The 22,251-nt window shown below is 38.8% G+C and overlaps 1 protein-coding gene across 1 annotated transcript in view; it reads right to left on the bottom strand.

The window, feature by feature from the left end:
* The window catches only part of SLC4A5 (solute carrier family 4 member 5), a 144,941-nt gene that overhangs the window by 89,648 nt on the left and 33,042 nt on the right, over nt 1-22,251 (bottom strand). Inside the window, exons 3-5 of the mRNA XM_060169556.1 lie at nt 8,981-9,167; nt 7,060-7,140; nt 1,861-2,031 (exon numbers count right to left, since the gene is read on the bottom strand). Coding sequence (XP_060025539.1) covers nt 1,861-2,031; nt 7,060-7,140; nt 8,981-9,038 — 310 coding nt within the window. The 5' untranslated portion in view covers nt 9,039-9,167. The remainder of the gene's footprint in view (nt 1-1,860; nt 2,032-7,059; nt 7,141-8,980; nt 9,168-22,251) is intronic.

Here is a 22,251-nt window from a genome sequence, read left to right as displayed (position 1 = left end):
TCTTAGGGGTAGGTGGGATCTATTAGAATTTTTTAATTTCATGTTTCCATTTTGATGATAATCTTAAAAAGATTTCTTTCATTAGATATAAGGGCAAAACTTTTCTGTTGTTATAATTCAAAAATGTAAGATACTTTTACAGAATAAAACCTTAATTAAGATATTATTTCTCAAACTGGGATTTTTATGGTCCCCTGGGGCTCTACAAATGTACAAATGCATTTTCATGGGTCCACAACCACTTTTCCCTTTAAAAGGGGTTCTTACTTTACCCCAGCTTGAAAGACATGGCCTGAAATTTCCTGTCCTCCTAGGCCCTCCCATTCTCTCCCCTGTTCCACAGCCATGCCATGTGACATGCATGGGAGTAGCAGGCTGTGAAGAGAATGAACTGAATGTGCAAACGTACCAAAGTATTCTCCATTCCCTCCCCTTTGGTTTCCAGTGAAAACCAGTGTCCCATTAACCAGAAACCACCAAAACAACATAAAATCCACCGTTCATGACCACTTCTGTGATGCACCATGTTGCATCAGCAAATACCATTTGTTAGACCTCCTCCAAACCCTTCGATAAGAGAGCACCAGCTCTAACCCACTTTCCTCTTCCCTGACTCAGGAAGGATCCAGCAGACTCAACTTTGAAAGGGTGACTTCACCTCTGAATGTGGTGGGGTGACAGGAGAATGCCCCAGAGAGTGAGTGGGAACGTCCAGATCCAACATGGGGAGCAGGTCTTCCCTCCAGGCTAGCCCTCCTTTGGGTCTCTGATATGTCTACCCCGAACATGCATGTGTGCATAAGCCTGTGTGTGCATGTTTGTGTGTATGTGTGCACATGCATATTTTAATCAAAGCTTATCTCTTAAACTAGACACCTCCAAAGGACTCCCCATTAACCCTTCTCCCACAGAGGCACATTTACTTTGGAAAAGTCACAGGCCTTGGTAGACTTGGTGCCAATGACAGCAGTTGTTCAGGGCAGTGCAGGGTTGGGGGTGACTCAGATGGCCTTCGCAAGCGTGTATGTCAGGTCTCCTACAGGAATGTTAAGAGGTTGTTACTGCCTCTGACATTCTTTTGAAGGTTTAGATGGTAAAATAACTCATTTTGCCTTGCTCAAGACAGTGGAACTATATAGTAGAAACCAGTTAGGTACCATTTATTATGCAGATTTGGGATATGCTGCAGGTGAAATCATGTCCCTAGAAACAGCGAAGGCTCAAAAGGATAAAATGTCACAGTTGTGCTCTAATCTTTTCACTCCTCCTAAGATTGATACTTTTCTTTCCACAGGAAAGAACAAAAGACTGATGTTTAACCAGCCCAAAACTGATTTCCTCAACAGCAGAGGAAGGCCTCAGGGGCTCTGCTGTCCTGGGAGAAAGCCTCCAGGACTCTGCAAGCTGAGGAGGAGGGTGCCCAGACAATTCCAGACCATTCCTTCAAGCTCAGGTGAAGAGCGAGGGTCAGGGGAATGCAATAAGGAATTCAGTTTACTGAGCACAACACCTCACGCCAGACACTCATGTTTGTTATTGGCTCTTCAGGCAACGGCTGTGTGGCCCCTAGGAATTTGGAAACAGGAAATAATTCTGAGAGTTAAACTGTGACATCAAGGCAGAATGGATCAGAGCAGAGGTCTCAAAGTCACCAGAGAGGGACAGGGGCTCAGCCTGACTAAAGGTGTCCCTGAGCAGAGAGGCTGGTCTGCCATGGCAGCAGAGCAGAGGGGACTGAGAGGCCTGGGCAACATGGGGCGTTCCTCACATTCTCCAGAGAACCCCCCTGCCCTGCCCTGCCCTGCCCCATCTGGACCACCCAGCAGACGGCTCCCCAGAATGGTCCCCTCAAGAACTCACGTGTCCTGATGACATGATCCACAGTGCTGCAGGCACTGGCCAGCCCCTGCTGCGGCTTCTCTGGCCGCAAGCCCCAGTGGACCTTTTGCAGGCCTGAAAGATGTCCCTTCGGGTCTCTTTTCCTGTGAGGGTAACTGGGGACTGAAAGCCCAATGTGGATGGAACGGCAGTCTGTGGGCACAGAATAAAAGAGAGGGTAGGTAGAGTTACTGAAAATTGGCATTTCTCCTTAATATTTTCCAGTTACAAAGAGCTGAGGCCACTGAAGAAGATCAGAAGGCAAAGCATTCCTGGACGGGGCCACTGGGCTTGATAGAATTCCAGTTCTGAACCAACTCCCCAGTTGCTGGAAGGGAGACCCTTGGCCCTATAGTTAGAATTCTGTCAGAATGAGCAGAACTCCCATCTCCCCATTCTTGCTAGTCCAGAGCAGCAATAAACACATATGGTTCATGACACATGGTCCAGGAGAGAGCCCCTAGGTGGGTCACATATTTAGTTCAAAATGCCAAGCCCCGGCTTCAATTGTTATGGGAAAGCCATATGCATTTCCATCAAGGGCCATTTTTACTAACAACCAAGGACTATGTGAACTACTACTCATCAGAGAGGTGAGTTATTAAGGATTTCTCAAAGCTGGTTTTGTAAACTAGAATTTTCAAGAACTAGAGCTACCAAGAACCCTAAGTCAGCATTCCACTAAGAAGCCTGGCTGCTGTGTAAATCCCCCACTAACTCTGTACAAAAGAGGCAGCTAGAATTCCCTCAGACCTCAGAAAGGACGTTCTGCCACCAGTTTCTCATCCGTATTGTCTTGAGTTGGTCAACAATTTTAAAAATAATTAATAGTCTTTTTAGCACAATTTTAGATGTACAGAATAATTGAGCAGATAATACATGAAGTTCCATGTACCCTACCATATGCCACCTCAAGTTTCTCCTATTATTTTTTTAACTTGGGTTGTGATTGACATATAATATTGTATTAATTTAAGGTGTACAACATAATGATTTGATATACGTATATCTGCAAAATGATTACCACAATAAGTTCAGTTAACATCCATCACCACACATAGTTACACATTTTTTTCTTGTGATGAGAACTTTCAAGATTTAGTCTCTTAGCAACTTTCAAGCATACAATACACTATTGTTAACTACAGTCACCGTACAGTACATCACATCCCCATGACTAATTTATCTTATAACTGAAAGTTTGTGCCTTTTGACCACCTTCACCCAATTCCTCACATCCCACCCCCAGCCTCTGGTAACCACCAACCTATTCCCTGTTTCCATGAGTTTGGATTTTTAGATTCCATGTATAAGTGAGATCATACAGTATTTGTCTCTCTGTCTAAGACACTTAGCATAACGTCTTCAAGGTCCATTCATGTTGCAAACGACAAGATTTCTTTCTTTTTTATGGCTGAATAATATTCATATGTATATCACATTTTCTTTAACCATTCAACTGCTGATGGACACTTAGGTTGTTTCCATGTCTTGACTATTATAAATAATGCTGCAATGAACATGAGAGTACAGATATATTTTCAAGATAATGATTTCATTTTTGGGGGGTATATACCCAAAAGTGGAATTGCTGGATCATACAGTAGTTCTGTTACTAATTTTTGAGGAATCTCCATACTGTTTTCCACAGTGTCTGCACCAATTTGCATTCCCACCAACAGTGCACAATGGTTTCCTTTTCTCCACATCCTTGCCAACATTTGTTATCCCTTGTCTTAGATGACAGCCATTCTAACAGTTGTGAGGTGATATCTCATTGTGGTTTTAATTTGAATTTCCCTGATGATTTAATGATGTTGAGCACATATTCAAGTACCTGTTAGCCATTTGTATGTTTTCTTTGGGAAAATTTCTATTCAGTTTCTCTTCTATTTTTAAATTGTATTTCTGTTTTGTTTTTCTATTGAATTGTATGAATTCTTTATATATTTTGGGTATTAACCTCTTATCGGATATGTGATTTGCAAATATTTTCTCCTATTCTGTAGGTTACTTTTTCATTTTGTTGATAATTTCCTTTGCTGTGCAGAAGCTTTTTAGCTTGATGTAGTTTAACTTTGTTTTTTATTTTGTTGCCTTTGCTTTTGATGTCAAATTAAAAAAAATAATTGCCAAGACTGATGTCAAGGAGCTTACCCCTTATGTTTTCTTCTAAGAGTTTCATGGTTTCAGGTCCTAAGTTCAAGTCTTCAATCCATTTTGAGTTGATTTTTCTGTATGGTGTAAGATAGGGGTCCAGTTTCATTCTTTTGCATGTGGCTGTCAAGTTTTCCCAATATCATTTATTGAAGACACTATCCTTTCCCCATTGTATATTTTGGCTCCTTTGTTATAAATTAATTGACTATATATGTGTGGATTTATTTCTGGGCTCTCTATTCTGTTCCATTGATCTATATGTCTGTTTTTATGCCAATACCATACTGTTTTGAATACAGTAGTTTGTAATATAGTTTGAAATCAGGAAGTGTGATCTTCAAGCTGTGTTCTTCTTTCTCAAGATTGCTTTGGTTATTCAGGGTTCTTTGTGGCTTCATATGAATTTCTGGATTGTTTTTTATATTTCTGTGAAAAAAACATCATTGAAATTTTGATTGAGATTCCATTGAGTCTGTAGATTGTTTTGGCTAATATGGACATCTTAAGAATATTAATTCTTCCAGTCCATGAACATGGAATATCTTTCCATGCATTTGTGTTGTCTTCAATTTCTTCCATCAGTGTCTTACAGTTTTCAGTGCACAGATCTTTTATCTCCTCGGTTAAATTTTTTTCTAGGTATTTTATTCTTCTTGATACAATTGTAAATGGAATTGTTCTCTTAATTTCTCTTTCTGAAAGTTCATTGTTAGTGTATAGAAATGCAACTGATTTTTGTATATTGATTTTTATCCTGAAATTTTAATTTAAAATAATTTCTTAAATTCTAACCATTTTTTGGTGGAATCTTTATCATTTTCTATTTATAATATCATGCCATCTGCAAATAGAGACAGTTTTACTTTTCCCTTTCCAATTTAAAAATTTCTTCTTCTTGCCTTTTATTTCTTTTTCTTGCCTAATTGCTCTGGCTAGGACTTCCAGTACTATTTTGAATAAAAGTGGCAAGAGTGGGCACCTTTGTTCTGTTCCTGATCTTAGAGAAGAGATTTCAGCTTTTCATCATTGAATATGATGTTAGCTATGGGCTTGTCATATATGGCCTTTATTATATTGAGGAACATTCCCTCTATAGCCAGTTTGTTGAGTGTTTTTTTTTTTTAATCATGGATGTTGAATTTTGTCAAATGCTTTTCCTGCATCTATTGAGATGATCATATAATTTTTATTCTTCATTTCATTAATGTGGTGTATCACATTGACTGATTTGTGGTAAAAATTTTCCCTAGGGCTGGTCAACAGCTATTGAACATTATGACTATTTCTGAAGCCCAAGAATAGCAGCTAAAATTTGAAAGTCTGTGGCAGAGTGGGAAATTGGACTTTGTGTTCTTACATCAAGATCTACACTAACTTTGTGAGGGGTTTTTTTTTGGGGGGGGGTTGTTTTTGTTTGTTTGTTTGTTATTTTCCCTTGGAGGAGAGGGCTGCCTGTTGGCTCAAACTCCTGAAGCTGACATACTAGATGCCTGGGCATCACTGACTGCACATATCACACTGAAACCACATGAAGCTGAACCTTGAAGAAGCATGTCTAGGCCTTTTAGAGACATGTTGAATGCCCACTCTGGTGAGCAGATTCTGTGTTAGTCTACGCTGGCTGGTGCATTACTAGGCACTGGAGAGTAAGGTTACATGGATATCAGTGTCCAAATCTCTTTAGAACCCCAGCTCACCCCCACCTTATCCTACTGCTTGCTCTTCTGGACCCTCAATCTCTCGTGGGTGTAATGAGAAATTTGAGGTAGATACCTTTATGAAGCGCAGCCTCACTTCCTAGTGAACCAGTATCAGAATGGCTGGTGCATCTCCTTCTTTCTCTCTCCTACACTGAGCCTGAGCAAACTGTAATCTGAGGTAAGCCATGGTCACAAATATTTAGAGATAAGTAGTTCTACTCTAAAGGTTTAGCATATTTGGTTCTTTCAATGATGAGTTCCTATTCTCCACCCTTGAGGCCAGGAATGGAAATGAGAGGCAGCAGATGTATCAGAAAGACTTCTACCAAGAGTTAGCTGCCCTGGGTGCTCCCTGGCTTGTTCTTCACCTGCTGTATGGCCATGCACATCTGCCTCTTTGGGACTCAGTGTTCTCACTGATAGTGCAGGAATAAAAATTCTTTCTCTACTGGCTAGGCATGGTTCTTGAGAAGATAGAATGGAATGGTGAATGGGAACATGATTTTCAGAATTGTGAGGGGTTATACAAAAAAAGAGCACCCTTTTTTAAAAAAAAAATCGGGATGGTTGTCAGGGAAATATTTTCTTTCTGCCATGGATCTAACTTGTCTCATTTTCTCCACTATAACCGTCAGAGTGTGGCTGTTTAGCTGGTAAACTGTAGGGAATCACTAGCCCACCCCCAGCTTGTTTCTTTGCTCTGCAGGACCTCTCTTCTCACTGTGAACATCTTGTAGTTTGGCTCAGGACAGTGCCAGCTCCTCACTGCATTCTTCTTCATCAACAGCCCCAGAGTGACTCTACACGTTCCTCAGCTCAGGAAGCATCCAGCTGGACAGGAAGATTACTGTCTCCCTCCAAAAGGGCTGGGGTAGTGTCTCTTCATAAACTCTGTGGCTGCTTTTCTGTAGAATGTAGGATACTTAGGGTCTCTGAGTGAGCAATTCTGGAGCAACAAAAATATCCCCACTCAATATCCTCTTTCACTGGTTTTACCTGAGCTGCCATTTTTAGAATCTATAAAAAGTTGATATTTGGCATTTAGTATGATTTGTAGAGATTGTAAAATAAGTGAGTTTAATTTTGTGTTGGAGAAGCTATGCCGTAATCCTAATACCAGTTACCTGCCTCCAACCTGACCACGTGGTCCCTTTAAGACATGGTTAAGGCTGGTCCCACCTGATCTAGGGGAGACACTGTGGGTGGGTCAGGGAAAGGGACCAACTCTCTAGTTTTCCCAGCTGGAAGGGCTGTTATAAGGATATCCAAGGAATTCCCAGACCCTCCAAGAATTTGCATCAAGTTCTCAAGGTGAACTTACCTTCCTGATCCTGACATCGTCTCCTGTAGTTAGGGGGGTCCAGCTTCCCTACCCCAGCCTTTTCCTCCTCCACCTTCATAACTATAAAGTAAAAGATGAACACAGCCTCAAAATGTATATGACACAAAAAGGTAAAATTTCAAGGAGAAATGGTCAAATTCATACTCATAGCAGAAGACCTTAGTGCAGATGAAAAAAATTAAGACAAAAGAACATATAAACAAATTGAGGAAGCTCAAATATATATACGTTGGGGAGATATATATATATATAAGAGAACACATTCCTTTTTCAAGTACAAATGGAACATTTACAAAGAGAGCACATATACTAGGTCTCAGGAAAGCCTTAGTAAATTTTAAAGAATCTGTATCATACTTCTACAGTAAAAAAACTAAAAACAAAAAAACCCAAAACTATACAGATTATCTGTGGGTTCTGCATCCATGAATTCCACCAACCATGAATGAAAAATATTTTTTAAAAATATTCCAGAAAGTTCCAAAAAGAAAAACTTGAATCTGCCACACACCAGCAACCATTTACATAACATTACATTGTATTTACAACTTTTTACATTGTATTTACATTGTTAGGTATTATAAGTAATCTAGAGATGATTTAAAGCATACAGGAAGAGGTACATTGGTTTATACACAAATACTATGCCACTTCATATAAGGGACTTAAGCATCACAGATTTTGGTATGGAGTGGGCAGTCCTGGAACAAATCACCCACAGATACAAAGGAATGACTATATATATAAATAAATATATAAATACATATTTATATATATGTGTATAATAAATATATTATATATACATATACTTGGAAACATATATATATATATATACATATATCATTAGAAAAATAATTTCTAATGATGGGCTTAACAGGAAATCACAATGGAACTTATTACATGTTTAGACTTGAATTACAACTTGAAACTTGTGGGTTACAATATACTTTGAGAAAAAAGGGAGAAAGGAAAGAAAGAGGGAGGGAGAGAGGAAAGTAGAAGGAAAATAAATGTGATAAGCAGTTAACTAAAGAACCTAGAAAAAAATGAGAGAGAAAAGAAGGTAGAAGAACATAAATATAAAAGATGAAAGCAACAAATAATGAAATAGAAAACAACTGAGCATAGAGATGGTTAATAAATCTAAAGGCAATTATTTGAAAAGATTATTAAAATAGGCAAACCATGCAAGACTAATCAATAAGAAAAGAGAATATTCATATGTAAACAACATTTGGAATGAAAAAGGGATGTAACTAAAAATATAGTCGAGAATTTTAAAATTATAAGTGAATGCCATGAAAAACTTCACGCCAATATGTTTTAACTTAGATAATAATAACAGCTACTGTTGCAATGTGCCAGGCATTATTTTAAATGCTCTGCTCTGCATGTATGACTTACTTGAATCTTCACTATAAGTAACATTGTTGTTCCATTATACAGATGAGGAAACTGAGGCACAGAAGGCATAATTGACTGCTCAAAGGGGGGAACAGCAATTCAAACCCAGACTGCCTGTTTCTGGAACTATAGCTCTTAGTCACAAGGCTAATAAACAGATAGTTGATTAGAAAAGTAATAGAAATGATCAAATAACTTAAAAAAATTAGAAACTCCAAATTAACCAATAACTGAAATGGTTACGGGAAAAGCATCACAACCAGTCATATATTGATAATTATTGAAGGTGCTTTGTAGGGACAAAAGAATCATCATATTATTTTTTCTATTTTTATTAAGTTTGAAAATTTTCTGTAATGAAAAGAAAAATAAACACCAGAAGCATAGAGGGTTTTTAAAAAATGTTTTATCTGAACCTTCAAGTATATATAGTCTCTAACTTATACAAAATTGTTCTCAAAAGTAGAGAAAGGGGAGTTGGAGGTAGTCGTTTCACCTGAACACCAGGATAGAGGATGGGGCCGAAAACAGGAGAGTTGGTTGAAAATCTTCATAAGGACTAAGTTAAACCCTCAGATCTCGCTCCTAGTTTCAGTCTCCTAGAATGGCTCCCCTATCCCAGAAGATGGAAGAGTTAACTCAGATGGCCCTTGGATAGTTGAGAGCAAGAAGATGTCATTTCACTGGGGGAAAAAAGGATTTAATTAAAAATAGTGAGCCACTCAGCCCTCTCCTAGAACAGTAATGAAGCTTACACACTCCAGGTAGGAGACTGGAGGACTTAAAGATTCTGACATTTTGGAGATCTTTAACAAAATAGTTAGGACTCCACCCAATTGCCCACCTTGAGTCTATCATTCAAGAAGTCCAGGCTGTCAAACAGCTGTTTAGCAGCTCCACTCCAAATTATGATGGCCAGCAGAATCACCAGAATGACACAGACCAAAACAAACAGGAAAAGACAAAGTCCAAGAAAACAGGAGCACTGCAAGCAGCCAAAGAACCACTTGAAAACCATATAATTAACATCTTCAAGTGGACTAGAAAAAAAAATTGTATCCATGACAAAAAGAAAAGCAGAATGCTATAAACCTGGAACTTTTAAAGAATAAGATAGAACTCTTGGAAATTAAAGAGATGTTACAAGAAAACTTTCAATACAAGAGTTGGAACATGAAGTTGAAAAAATACATCAGATAATAGAGCACAAATACAAAGAAAAATTTTAGGAAAAATACAAGGAAATCAGGGGATCAACCCAGGGGTTCCAAAATCAAAGTAGTAGGAGTTTCTGAAAGAGAAATCAGGAAAAATGGTAGGGAGGAAGTTATTATTATTACTACTTTTTTTTTTTTGCGGTACACGGGCCTCTCACTGTTGTGGCCTCTCCTGTTGCAGAGCACAGGCTCCGGACGCGCAGGCTCAGCGGCCATGGCTCACGGGCCCAGCGGCTCTGCAGCATGTGGGATCTTCCCGGACCAGGGCACGAACCCGTGTCCCCTGCATCGGCAGGTGGACTCTCAACCACTGCGCCACCAGGGAAGCCCCATAGAGGAAATTATTAAGAAAATGACATAAGAACACTTTCCAGAACTGAAGGATTTGACTCTCTTGATTGAAAGGGGCTGCTGAGAGCTCAGAAAAATACTTTTTAAAAAAAAAATCCACTCCAGGACTTCCCTGGTGGCTCAGTGGTTAAGAATCCTCCTGCCAATGCAGGGGACACAGGTTGGAGCCCTGGTCGGGGAAGATCCCACATGCCATGGAGCAACTAAGCCTGTGAGCCACAACTACTGAGCCTGTGCTCTAGAGCCCGTGAGACACAACTACTGAAGTCCACGCGCCTAGAGCCTGTGCTCTGCAACAAAGAGAAGCCACCACAATAAGCCCATGCACTGCAATAGAGTAGCCCCCGCTCTCCGCAACTAGAGAAAGCCCATGCGCAGCAATAAAGAAGACCCAACACAGCCAAAAATACATATGTACATACATACATACATACAAAAAATCCACTCCAACTCACATCACCATGAAGTTTTAGAATATTACATATAAAGAGAAGACCTTAAAAGCTTCCAGAATAAGAATATAATTCACCTACAGAGAATCCACCATGAAAACTGGCATTGATTTCTGAATAGCCACAGTGGAAGCTATAAGACAAGGGATTCATGCCTTCAAAACTGAGGAAAAATTATTTCCAACCTAGAATTTCAGTCCTAACTAAGCTATCAATCAAATGTGAGAGTAGAATAAGGGCATTTTCAGGCATGAAATGTCTCAAAAATTTTCTCAGGAAGTGATTGAAGCAAGATGAAGGAACATCAAAGAAAGGAATATGGCATCTGGGAAATGGGATTCACCACAAAAGATTGGCACAAGTAGGTCCTAGGAGGGGAGCTATGCCGCAGTCCAGGGAGCAACAGGTGCATCTTAGATCACGCTCTGGACAGGATGTCTCCAAGGAGAACCTAGAACTGATCAATTATCTGGATGAATTTGACTATTTCGAGAGGGTACCGAGATTCTACCAAGAATGAAGAATTGTAGAAAGGAAAAGTAATCATGGTACACTATGCAAGTCAGCTGTGAGCAAAATTTATACAGTCATAATGAATAAAAATAAACGTTAATTTTATCAAAAATTATGATATAAGTAAAGTTGGTTTTCCAATATGCACCAGTATGGCTTCTGTTTGTGGCTGGTATCCATTCTTAACAGTTGGGTATTCATTCTGATTGGTTGGTGTTGGCGCCATATTGGTTGTGAAATATTTTGAATGTCTCCACTGGATATAACGATTTGGGGATGATGGGGAAACAAGGTGGGGCTGTGTGCATGGAGGCCCGTGTGGAGGACACTGCTAGCTACCTGCCCGATGTCTGTCTCCTCTTCTGTTCTTATTTTGTTCAGGGCAGCAATGTGGCCAACTGAAAATAATCATTTCTCCCAGATGCCCTTCAGCAATCCCTCTCTAAAGAGATGTAGGTGAAAGAACCTGGAGAAAGATTCCCTTCCTGGATAAAGCCTCTCCCAAAGAAACCCCCTTCATTTTTCCTTCTTCTCCCTCCCTCCCTGAATAGGGTTGCTAGATTTAGCAAACAAAAATACAGTTTCTCCAGGTTAAATATGAACTTCACATACACAATAAATAATTTTTAGTATAAGTATACCCTATGCTCTATGTTTTTATTAATTTATTTATTTTTGGCTGCGTTGGGTCTTTGTTGCTGCATGCAGGCTTTCTCTAGTTGTGGCAGTCGGGGGCTACTCTTCGTTGCAGTGAGCAGGCTTCTCATTGCGGTGGCTTCTCTTGTCGTGGAGCACGGGCTCTAGGCGCGAGGGCTTCAGTAGTTGTGGCATATGGGCTTAGTTGCTCTGTGGCATGTGGGATCTTCCCCGACCAGGGCTCGAACCCGTGTCCCCTGCATTGGCATGCAGATTCTTAACCACCGCACCACCAGGGAAGTCCCCCCGTGCACTATTTGAGATATACTTATACTAAAAAACTATTCACTGTTCATCTGAAATTCAAATTTAACTGGGCAAACTGTATTTTATCTGGTAAACCGTATTATATCTGGCAAATTATATTTCATCCTTATATCTAGAGCCTGGAACATGATGCCTGGAAGTGCAGCAGCCATCTTTTCATCATGGGAGTGAAGGCCATTTGCTAACTATGGATACAGGGGACGAAGGAGCCTGTGTCCTTAACATCTTCAGTGAACCACTCTACTAGCACTGGACAGCCCACATTTGGACTTCTTTTTATGGTGAAAAATTAAACCACTAAATTTATAGTTAACTTTTCTGTTACTCAAAACCACACCTGAATTAAAAGACTCTGGGAAAATAAGATTGGGTTCTGCTAGTAAGGAAAACAGGGAGAATGGGCACTGGGTGCTCATCTAGAAGTGTCTGCTACACTTTCCAACGTTCGTTCCTTCCTCTCCTTGCCTGTTTATAGAACCCCATTTTGCTCAGATAGGGACACAGGGCCCTTGATTGCCATACATACCTTCCCCAACCCCAGACATAAATTGTGACCTGTCTAAACCATTCATTGTAATCTTATGGCCCTTGGCCAGTAAATGATCCTAGGAGTAGTCATGTGACCCTACCTACCGAGCCAATGAGATTTAATGGAAGTCTACTGGGTAGAGTTTCCAGGAAAACTTTTATCTTCCTAATAAGAAGTGACAGACACAGTTAGAATGCATGTTTTGCTCTTTACCTTCCCTTTTTTCCTGCACAGACTCTAGGCATGAGACTTCTAGATGAAGCAGTCATCTTGCAACAACGATGTGACAGGTATGAAAACCAAAGCCACAGGCTAAGGACAAAGCAGAAGGCTAGAATAAACTTGGGCTCCTGATAAAATCACTGAGCTCTAGACTGTTTATCTCTGATCTTCCTGTTATGTGAAAGGAAAAAATCTACCTAGTATATTTAAACTACTAGCCAAGTTTTATGTTACTTTTAGCTGAAGGTCTTCCTAACTGATACATAATGGAAAGCTATAGGGAGTTTAAATGAATGAACTAGATCTCTATGTGTCACCAGTAGAAATCTCAGTAACATAATGAATAAAAAAAGCAAGTTGTAAAAAGATACAAACAAAATGACATTATTTATATAAAACTTTAAAACGCACAAAACACTGCCAATGTTATTTATTGCTACATTTATAAGTAATAGAAGCATAAAATCATGCAGGGGAATGAGACACACTAACTTCAGGTTACTTCTGGGGACAGGTAAGGTTTAATGGTGATGTTTCAGCTGTATCTTTGATAGATATAGATATGAAGCAAATATGATAAAATGTTAACATCTGCTAATTCTGGACAATGAAATATAACTATCATTCTACAGGTTTGAAATATTTTATTATTAAAATTTTAATTTTTTAAATAAATAAGATTATTCCCCAGCACTATGACATAGTAGTCTCAAATAAAATGGGCCAACTGAGTACTGTACACAAAGAATGATTGGGAAGAAAAATCCTCACACTTTGATATGTCAGTATGAAATTTTAGAATATTAAGTGTGAAGAAAAGAAAAATCCTAAAAACTTTTAAGGAAACAGGAACAGGTCACCTATAAATGAATAAAAATCAGACTATCAGAAGACTGCTCTTTAGGAACTTAGACAAGAGAAGATGCCAGACCAATGCCTTCAAAATTCTGTGGGAGAATAGTTTCCAGCCTAGCATTCTCTATTCAGCCAAACCACCAGTCAAGAGAGAGGGTAGAAGACAGTTTAGGATATGCAAAAAATAATTTCACTTCTCTCTCATATCTTCTTAGGAAGTTATGTATGTATAATAGATATTACCTCCATTAACAAAGAAGGGGAAGACAATGGGATCCAGGAGAGAGGGGTTGAAACAGAAGGGTAATGAAGGAAGGTCCCTGGACAACAGCTGTGATATAGCCCTAGGGAGCAGTCAGTCCTCAAAATAGCTAAAAATGAGGTTTCAGAAAGAACCACCAAGGAAAAGATGAAATTCAAGAGACTTAATACACTCCTTGAGAACTTGGAACAACTTAAGGAAGTGACAAAGACAGAAAGTGCAAAGGGGAACTTCCCTGGTGGCGCAGTGGTTAAGAAGCCACCTGCCAATGCAGGGGACACAGGTTTGATCCCTGGTCTGGGAAGATCCCACATGCCACAGAGCAACTAAGCCTGTGTGCCACAACTACTGAGCCTGCACTCTAGAGCCTGCGAGCCACACTACTGAGCCCACATGCCACAACTACTGAAGTCCACATGCCTAGAGCCTGTGCTCCACAACAAGAGAAGCCACCACAATGAGAAGCCCACACACCGCACAAAGAGTAGCCCCCACTCGCTGCAACTATAGAAAGCCTGCGCACAGCAATGAAGACCCAAAGCAGCCAAAAAATAAATAAGTAAAATTTAAAAATGAAAAAAAAAAGAAAGTGCAAAGAAAAAGAAAGCAATTAGAAACACCAGGGAAAATTAAAACTGTAAGAAATAAAATGTGATTATGGTATATACATAATCATAAGAGCATAAACACTGATTTTTAACTAAAAACAGCAATGATATATCTACATTGGAAGTATAAAGAAGAGGAGATGGGTGTTGTGTATGATAGTTAAATAGTCACCTGTAGGTGACTGATATCTAACTTTGATAACTAGCAGGAGATTTATTATCATTATTATTATTATTTTAGAGGGGTGTAGGTAACCAACAAAAAAACCTAAAAGAATTCCAAGTGAGAGATCAAGATGGCAGGCAGGAAAACACTGGGCTCACCTCCTCCCATGAACACATCAAAACTACAACTAAGAAATAGAGACACAGATGTAGAGAACAAACGTATAGACACCAAGGGGGGAAAGTGGCAGGGGGTGGTGGTGGTGTGATGAATTAGGAGATTGGGATTTACATATATACACTATTATGTATAAAATGGATAACTAATAAGAACCTGCTGTATAAAAATATACATAAAATAAAATTCAAAAAAAAATTTACTAACTTTATGAACCAACAAATTAACTGCCTTCAGAATCTTTATTACATTAAAATTTTTCCTCAGTGGGGGGAAAAATAAAACTACAACTGTATAGGGACTTCCCTGATGGTCCAGTGGTTAGACTCCATGCTTCCACTGCAGGAAGCACAGGTTCGATCCCTGGTCGGGGAACTAAGATCCTGCATGCTGCACAGTGTGGCCAAAAAACAAAAAACAAAAAAAACCCTGCAACTATATATAGAGTGAATCTCACTGAACTTGACCTGCAGACTAGCAAAACAGCTCTTCTACAACCAAGTTGTAAAGAAAGATCCACATGGAATCTGGTAGGAAGGGAGGAGAAGCAATCTGCTCAGGATCTGCACACCTGGAAGGGGTGAAGCTAGCTCCAGGGCAGAGACCACCATTGCTGAGGCACACATCTCTGTGCACACTTGAGAGGGTGCAGGGCCATCCCAGTGGTGTGGCACCAAACCCACCAGCCCCAACTCAGCCTATAACCAAGGTGTGCACACTGGGGAAAGAATGAAACCAGCACAGAAGTGCAGCCCCAAGCCCTCAGATCCCAGGCATGCCTTCAGTGAAGGCCACCACACATGGGATAAACAACTCCCTCAGGGTTCCTGCTTGAGCATAGGATAAGCCACGGCTTCAACCAGACTCTGGCTCTAGCCCCTCCAACTCCATCCCTACCTCCCACAAAGGCTGTGGTTGCCAGCACACCCTGGGAAGATACTGCCCATGCTTACTTCAGATCCAGCTCTCCCACCAAAACCACTGGGCACACACAGGCTGCACAGGGAGCTCCTACACAAGGACATGCCTTCAAGGCCAGGATAAGTAACTGATCACCTAATTTCATAAAGACAGAGAAAGATAAACAATATGAGAAGACAGGAGATTATGTTTCAAATGAAAGAATAAGAGAAAAAAAACAGGAAAAACCCCTAATGAAACAGAGCTAAATAATTTACTGATAAAGAGTTCAAAACAATAAGAATAAAAATGCTAAATGAACTGGGGATAAAAATAGATGAACACAGTGAGAATTTAAAAAAGAACTAGAAAATATAAAAAAGAATGAGGGAGAGCTGAAGAATGCAATAACTGAAATTAAAAGCCACTAAAGGGAATTAATAGCAGATTAGGTGATACAGTAAAATACATAAAAGTGATATGGAAGATAAAATAATGGAAATCACCCAATCAGAGGAGCAAAAAGGAAAACAAATTTTTAAAAATGAGAATAGTTTAAAGGACCTCTGGAATAGCATCAAGCATACTAATATTCGCATTATAGGGGTCCCAGAAGAAGAGAAAGAGAAAAAGGTAGAACATGTGTTTCATGAAATTATGGCTGAAAACCTCCTGAACCTGAGGAAGGAAACAGATATCCAGGTACAGAAACCACAGAGAGTCCCAAAGAAGATAAACCCAAAGAGACCCACACCAAGACATATTATAATTAAAATGGCAAAAATTTAAAGAGAGACTTCTAAAGGCCACAAGAAAAAAAGGAGTCACATAAAAGAGAAACCCCAGAAGGCTATCAGCTGATTTTCAGCAGAAACTTTGCAGGCCAGAAGGGAGTGGCATGATATAGTTTAAGTTCTGAAAGGAAAAAAACCCTACAACCTAGGACACTCTACCCAGCAAGGTTATCATTCAGAATTGAAGGAAAGATAAAGAGCTTCTCAGACAAGCAAAAACTAAAAGAGTTCATCAATACTAAACTGACCTTAAAAGAAACATTAAAGGGTCTTTTCTAAGTAGAAAAGAAAAGGCTACAACAAGAAATAAATTACAGAAAGGGAAAAATCCCACTGGTAAAGGCAACTATACAGTAAACGCTGAGGCAGCTATACAGTAAAGGCTGAGGATCAATCATTTAAATAAGCTACTGTGAAGGTTAAAAGACAAAAATTGTAAAAATCAACTATAACCATAATAAACAGTTAAGGCATAGACATGAAGATGTAAAATATGACACCCAAAACACAAAACATGGTGGGGGAGTAGAAAAATGTAGATCTTTTAGAGTGTGTTTAAAGTGAAATGATTACCAGTTTAAAACAAGGAGATATAGTTATAGGTCAACATATATGAACCCTATGGTAACCACAAATCAAAAACCTATAATAGGGCTTCCCTGGTGGCACAGTGGTTGAGAGTCCACCTGCCGATGCAGGGGACATGGGTTCGTGCCCCGGTCCGGGAAGATCGCACATGCCACGGAGCGGCTGGGCCCATGAGCCATGGCTGCTGAGCCTGCGTATCCGGAGTCTGTGCTCCACAACGGGAGAGGCCACAACAGTGAGAGGCCCGCGTACCGCAAAAAAAAAAACAACCCTATAATAGAAAAAAAGTATAATAGATAAAAACTAGAGAAAAAGGAACATAAACATAACACTAAAGAAAATCATTACACCACAAGGGATAAGACTAAAAGAAGAAGAAAAGAATGGAGAAGAACTACAAAAACAACCAGAAAACAAGTAACAAAATGGCAATAAATACACACCTATTAATAATTACTTTAAATGTCAATGGACTAAAAGCTTCAATCAAAAGACGTAGGGTAGGGCTTCCCTGGTGGTGCAGTGGTTGAGAGTACGCCTGCCGATGCAGGGGACACGGGTTCATGCCCCGGTCCAGGAAGATCCCACATGCCACAGAGCGGCTGGGCCCCTGAGCCTTGGCCGCTGAGCCTGCGCGTCTGGAGCCTGTGCTCCGCAACAGGAGAGGCCACAACAGTGAGAGGCCCACGTACCGAAAAAAAAAAAAAGACGTAGGGTAGTTGATTGGATTTAAAAAGAAAGACCCATCTATATGCTGCCTACAAGAGGCTCACCTCAAAGCTAAAGACACACACAGACTGAAAGTGAGAGGATGGAAAAAGATATTCCATGCAAACAGTAATGAAAACAGAGCTGGGGTAGAAATACTTATATCAGACAAAGTAGACCCTAAAAAAAGTCTATGATAAAAGACAAAGAATAGCATTATATAATGATAAAGGGATCCATACAAGAAGAGGATATAACATTTGTAAATATATGCACCTAATATAGGAGCACTAAATATATAAAGTAAATATGAACAGACATAAAGGGAGAAATTGACACTGATACAATAATAGTAGGGACTTTAACACACATTACATCAATGAACAGATCATCAAGACAGAAAATCAATAAGGAAACAGTGGCCTTAAATGACACATTAGACCAGTTGGACTTAATAGATATCTACAGGACATTCCATCCCAAAAGAGCAGAATACACATTCTTTTCAAGTGCACATGAAATGTTCTCCTGGATGGATCACATACTAGATCACAAAACAAGTCTCAACAAATTTAAAAGGATAGATTAAAGCACAGAAATCTCTTGCATTCCTATACACTAACAATGAAAGATCAGGAAGAGAAACTAAGGAAGCAATCCCATTTACCACTGCAGCAAAAAGAATAAAATACCTAGGAATAAACCTACCTAAGAAGACAAAAACCTGTACTCAGAAAACTAAAACACTGATGAAAGAAATCAAAGATGACACAAACAGATGATGAGATATACCCTGTTCATGGACTGGAAGATTCAATATTGTGAAAATGACTATGCTACCCAAAGCAATCTACAGATTCAGTGCAATCCCTATCAAATTACCAATGGCATTTTTCACAGAATTAGAACAAAAAATTTTACAGTTTGTATGGAAACATAGAAGACCCTGAATAGCCAAAGCAATCTTGAGAAAGAAAAACGGAGCTGGAGGAATCAGGCTCCCTGACTTCAGACTATATTACAAAGCTACAGTCATCAAGACAGTATGGTACTGGCACAGAAACAGAAATATAGATCAATGGTATAGGATAGAAAGCCCAGAGATAAGCCCACACACCTATGGTCACCTAATCTATGACAGAGGAGGCAAGAATATACAGTGGAGAAAAGACAGTCTCTTCATTAAGTGGTGCTGGGAAAACTAGACAACTACACATAAAAGAAGGAAATTAGAACACTCCTTAACACCATACACAAAAATAAACTCAAAATGGATTAAAGACCTAAATGTAAGACAAGAAGCTATAAAATTCTTAGAGGAAAACATAGGAGAAACACTCTGATATAAATTACAGCAAGATCTTTCTTTTCTTTTTTTCAGCAAGATCTTTTTTGACCCACCTCCTAGAGTAATGAAAATAAAAACAAAAATAAATGAATGGGACCTAATTAAACTTAAAAGCTTTTGAACAGCAAAGGAAACCATAAACAAGATGAAAAGACAATGCTCAGAATGGGAGAAAATATTTTCAAGTGAAGCAACTGACAAAGGATTAATCTCTGAAATATACAAACATCTCATGCAGCTCAACATCAGAAAAACAAACAGTCCAATCAAAAAATGGGTGGAAGACCTAAACAGACATTTCTCCAAAGAAGACATACAGATGGCAAACAAACACATGAAAAGATGCTCAGTATCACTAATTATTAGAGAAATGCAAATCAAAACTACAATGAGGTATCACCTCACATCTGTCAGAATGGCCATCATCAAAAAATCTACAAACAATAAATTCTGGAGAGGGTGTGGAGAAAAGGGAACCCTTTTGCAGTTCTGGTGGGAATGTAAATTGATGCAGCCACTCTGGAGAACAGTATGGAGGTTCCTTAAAAAACTAAAAATAGAATTACCATATGACCCAGCAATCCCATTACTGGACATATATCCTGAGAAAACCATAATTCAAAAAGACACATATACTCCAATGTTCATTGCAGCACTATTTACATTAGCCAGGTCATGGAAGCAACCTAAATGTCCATCAACAGATGAATGGATAAAGAAGATGTGGTACATATATACCATGGAATATTACTCATCCATAAATAGGAACGAAATTGGGTCATTTGTAGAGATGTGGATGGGCCTAGAGTCTGTCTTACAGAGTGAAGTAAGTCAGAAAGAGAAAAACAAATATTGTATATTAACACATATATGTGGAATCTAGAAAAATGGTACAGATGAACCTATTTGCAGGGCAGGAATAGAGACACAGACCTAGAGAATGGATGAGTGGACACAGTGGGGAAGGGGGAGTGAGATGAATTGGGAGATTTAAATTGACAGATATACACCACCATGTGTAAAATAGATAGCTAGTAAGAAGCTGCTGTATAGCACAGGGGGCTCAGCTTGGTGCCCTGTGATAACCTAGATGGGTGGGATGGGGTGGGTGGGAGGGAGGTCCAATATGGAGGGGATATATGTACACATATAGCTGATTCATTTCATTGTAGAGCAGAAACTAACACAACATTGTAAAGCAATTATATTCCAATTAAAAATAATAAAAGGAGAGAAATTATATGAAGAATCTTTTCTGACCACAACAGTATGAAACTAGAAATCAATTACAGGAAGAAAAATGGGAAAAACACAAACACGTGGAGACTAAACAGCATGCTATTAAAAACCCAATGGATCAACGAGAAATCAAAGAGGAAATCAGAAAATACCTTGTAATAAATGAAAATAAAAAACACAACTTTCTGAAATCTATGAGATGCAGCAAAAGCAGTTCTAAGAGGGAAGCTTATAGTGATACAGGCATACCTCAAGAAACAAGAAAGATCTCAAACAACCTAATCTACCATCAAAAAAGATTAGAAAAAGAAGAACAAACAGAGCCCCAAGTCAGAAGAAGGAAGAAAATAATAAAGATCAGAAAGAAAATAAATAAGAGACCCACCCCCAAAAGAAGGAAGGAAGGAAGGAAGGAAGGAAGGAAGGAAGGAAGGAAGAAAGAAAGAAAGAAAGAAAGAAAGAAAGAAAGAAAGAAAGAATCAATGAAACCAAGAGCTGGTTTTGTGAAAAGATAAACAAAATTGACGAGCCTTTTAGCCAGCACCATGATCAAGTGGGATTTATTGCATGGATATAAGAATGGCTCAACATCCACAAATCAATCAATGTGATACACCACATTAACAAAAGGAATGATAAAAATCACATGATCATCTCCATAGATGCAGAAAAAGCATTTGATAAAATTCAACACCCATTCATGACAAAACTCTCAACAAAGGGAATAGATCACAATATAATAAAAACCATTTACGACAAACCCACAGCTAATATCATACTCAATGATGAAAAATCAAAAGCTTTTCCTGTAAAATGAGGAACAAGGCAAGGATGCCCACTCTCACCATTTCTATTTAACATAGTATTAGAAATCCTAGCCACAGCAATCAGGCAAGAAAAAGAAATAAAAGGCATCCAAATTGGAAGGGAAGAAGTAAAACTGTCACTATTTGCAGATGACATGATACTATGTATAGAAAAACCTAAAGTCTCCACCAAAAAAACTATTAGAACTAATAAATAAATTCAGTAAAGTTGAAGGATACAAGATTAGTATACAGATCTGTTGTTTTTCGATACACTAATAATATCAGAAAGAGAAAGAAAGAAAATCCCATTTACAATTGCATCAAAAAGAATAAAATACCTAGGAATAAACTTAACCAAGGAGGTGAAAGACCTGTACTCTGAAAACTATAAGACATTGATGAAGGAAATTGAATATGATACAAATAAATGGAAAGATATCCCTGTTCATGGACTGGAAAAATTGATATTGTTAAAATGTACATACTACCCAAAGCAACCTACAGATTTACTGCAATCCCTATCATAATACTCATGACATTTTTCACAGAACTAGAACAACTAATCCTAAAACTTGTATGGAACCACAAAGGACCCCTACTGAATAGGAGAAAATATTTGCAAGTGATATGTCTGATAAGGAGTTAATATCCAAAATATATAAGAGCTCATACAAGTCAATATCAAAAACACAAACCACCCAATTACAGAATGAGCAGAGGATCTGAGTAGATATTTTTCCAAAGAAAATATACAGATGGCTAATAAGTATGTGAAGATGTGCTTAATATCACTAAGCATCAGGAAAATGCAAATCAAAACCAAATGCAAACCAAAATAAATAAATCTATTAAAAAATTTTTTAATGGAGTATAATCTTTAGAACTATTAAATCACTATGTGGTACACCTGAAATTAATATAACATTATAAATCAACTCTACCTCAATTTTTAAAATTTTATTTATTTTATTTATCTTTGGCTGCGTTGGGTCTTTGTTGCTACACACCGGCTTTCTCTAGTTGCGGCGAGCAGGGGCTACTCTTCATTGCGGTGCTCAGGCTTCTC

Source organism: Lagenorhynchus albirostris, chromosome 13 (genome assembly GCF_949774975.1).
Source record: "Lagenorhynchus albirostris chromosome 13, mLagAlb1.1, whole genome shotgun sequence".
NCBI lineage: Eukaryota > Metazoa > Chordata > Mammalia > Artiodactyla > Delphinidae > Lagenorhynchus > Lagenorhynchus albirostris.
This window is presented reverse-complemented; position numbering and strand designations above follow the sequence as displayed.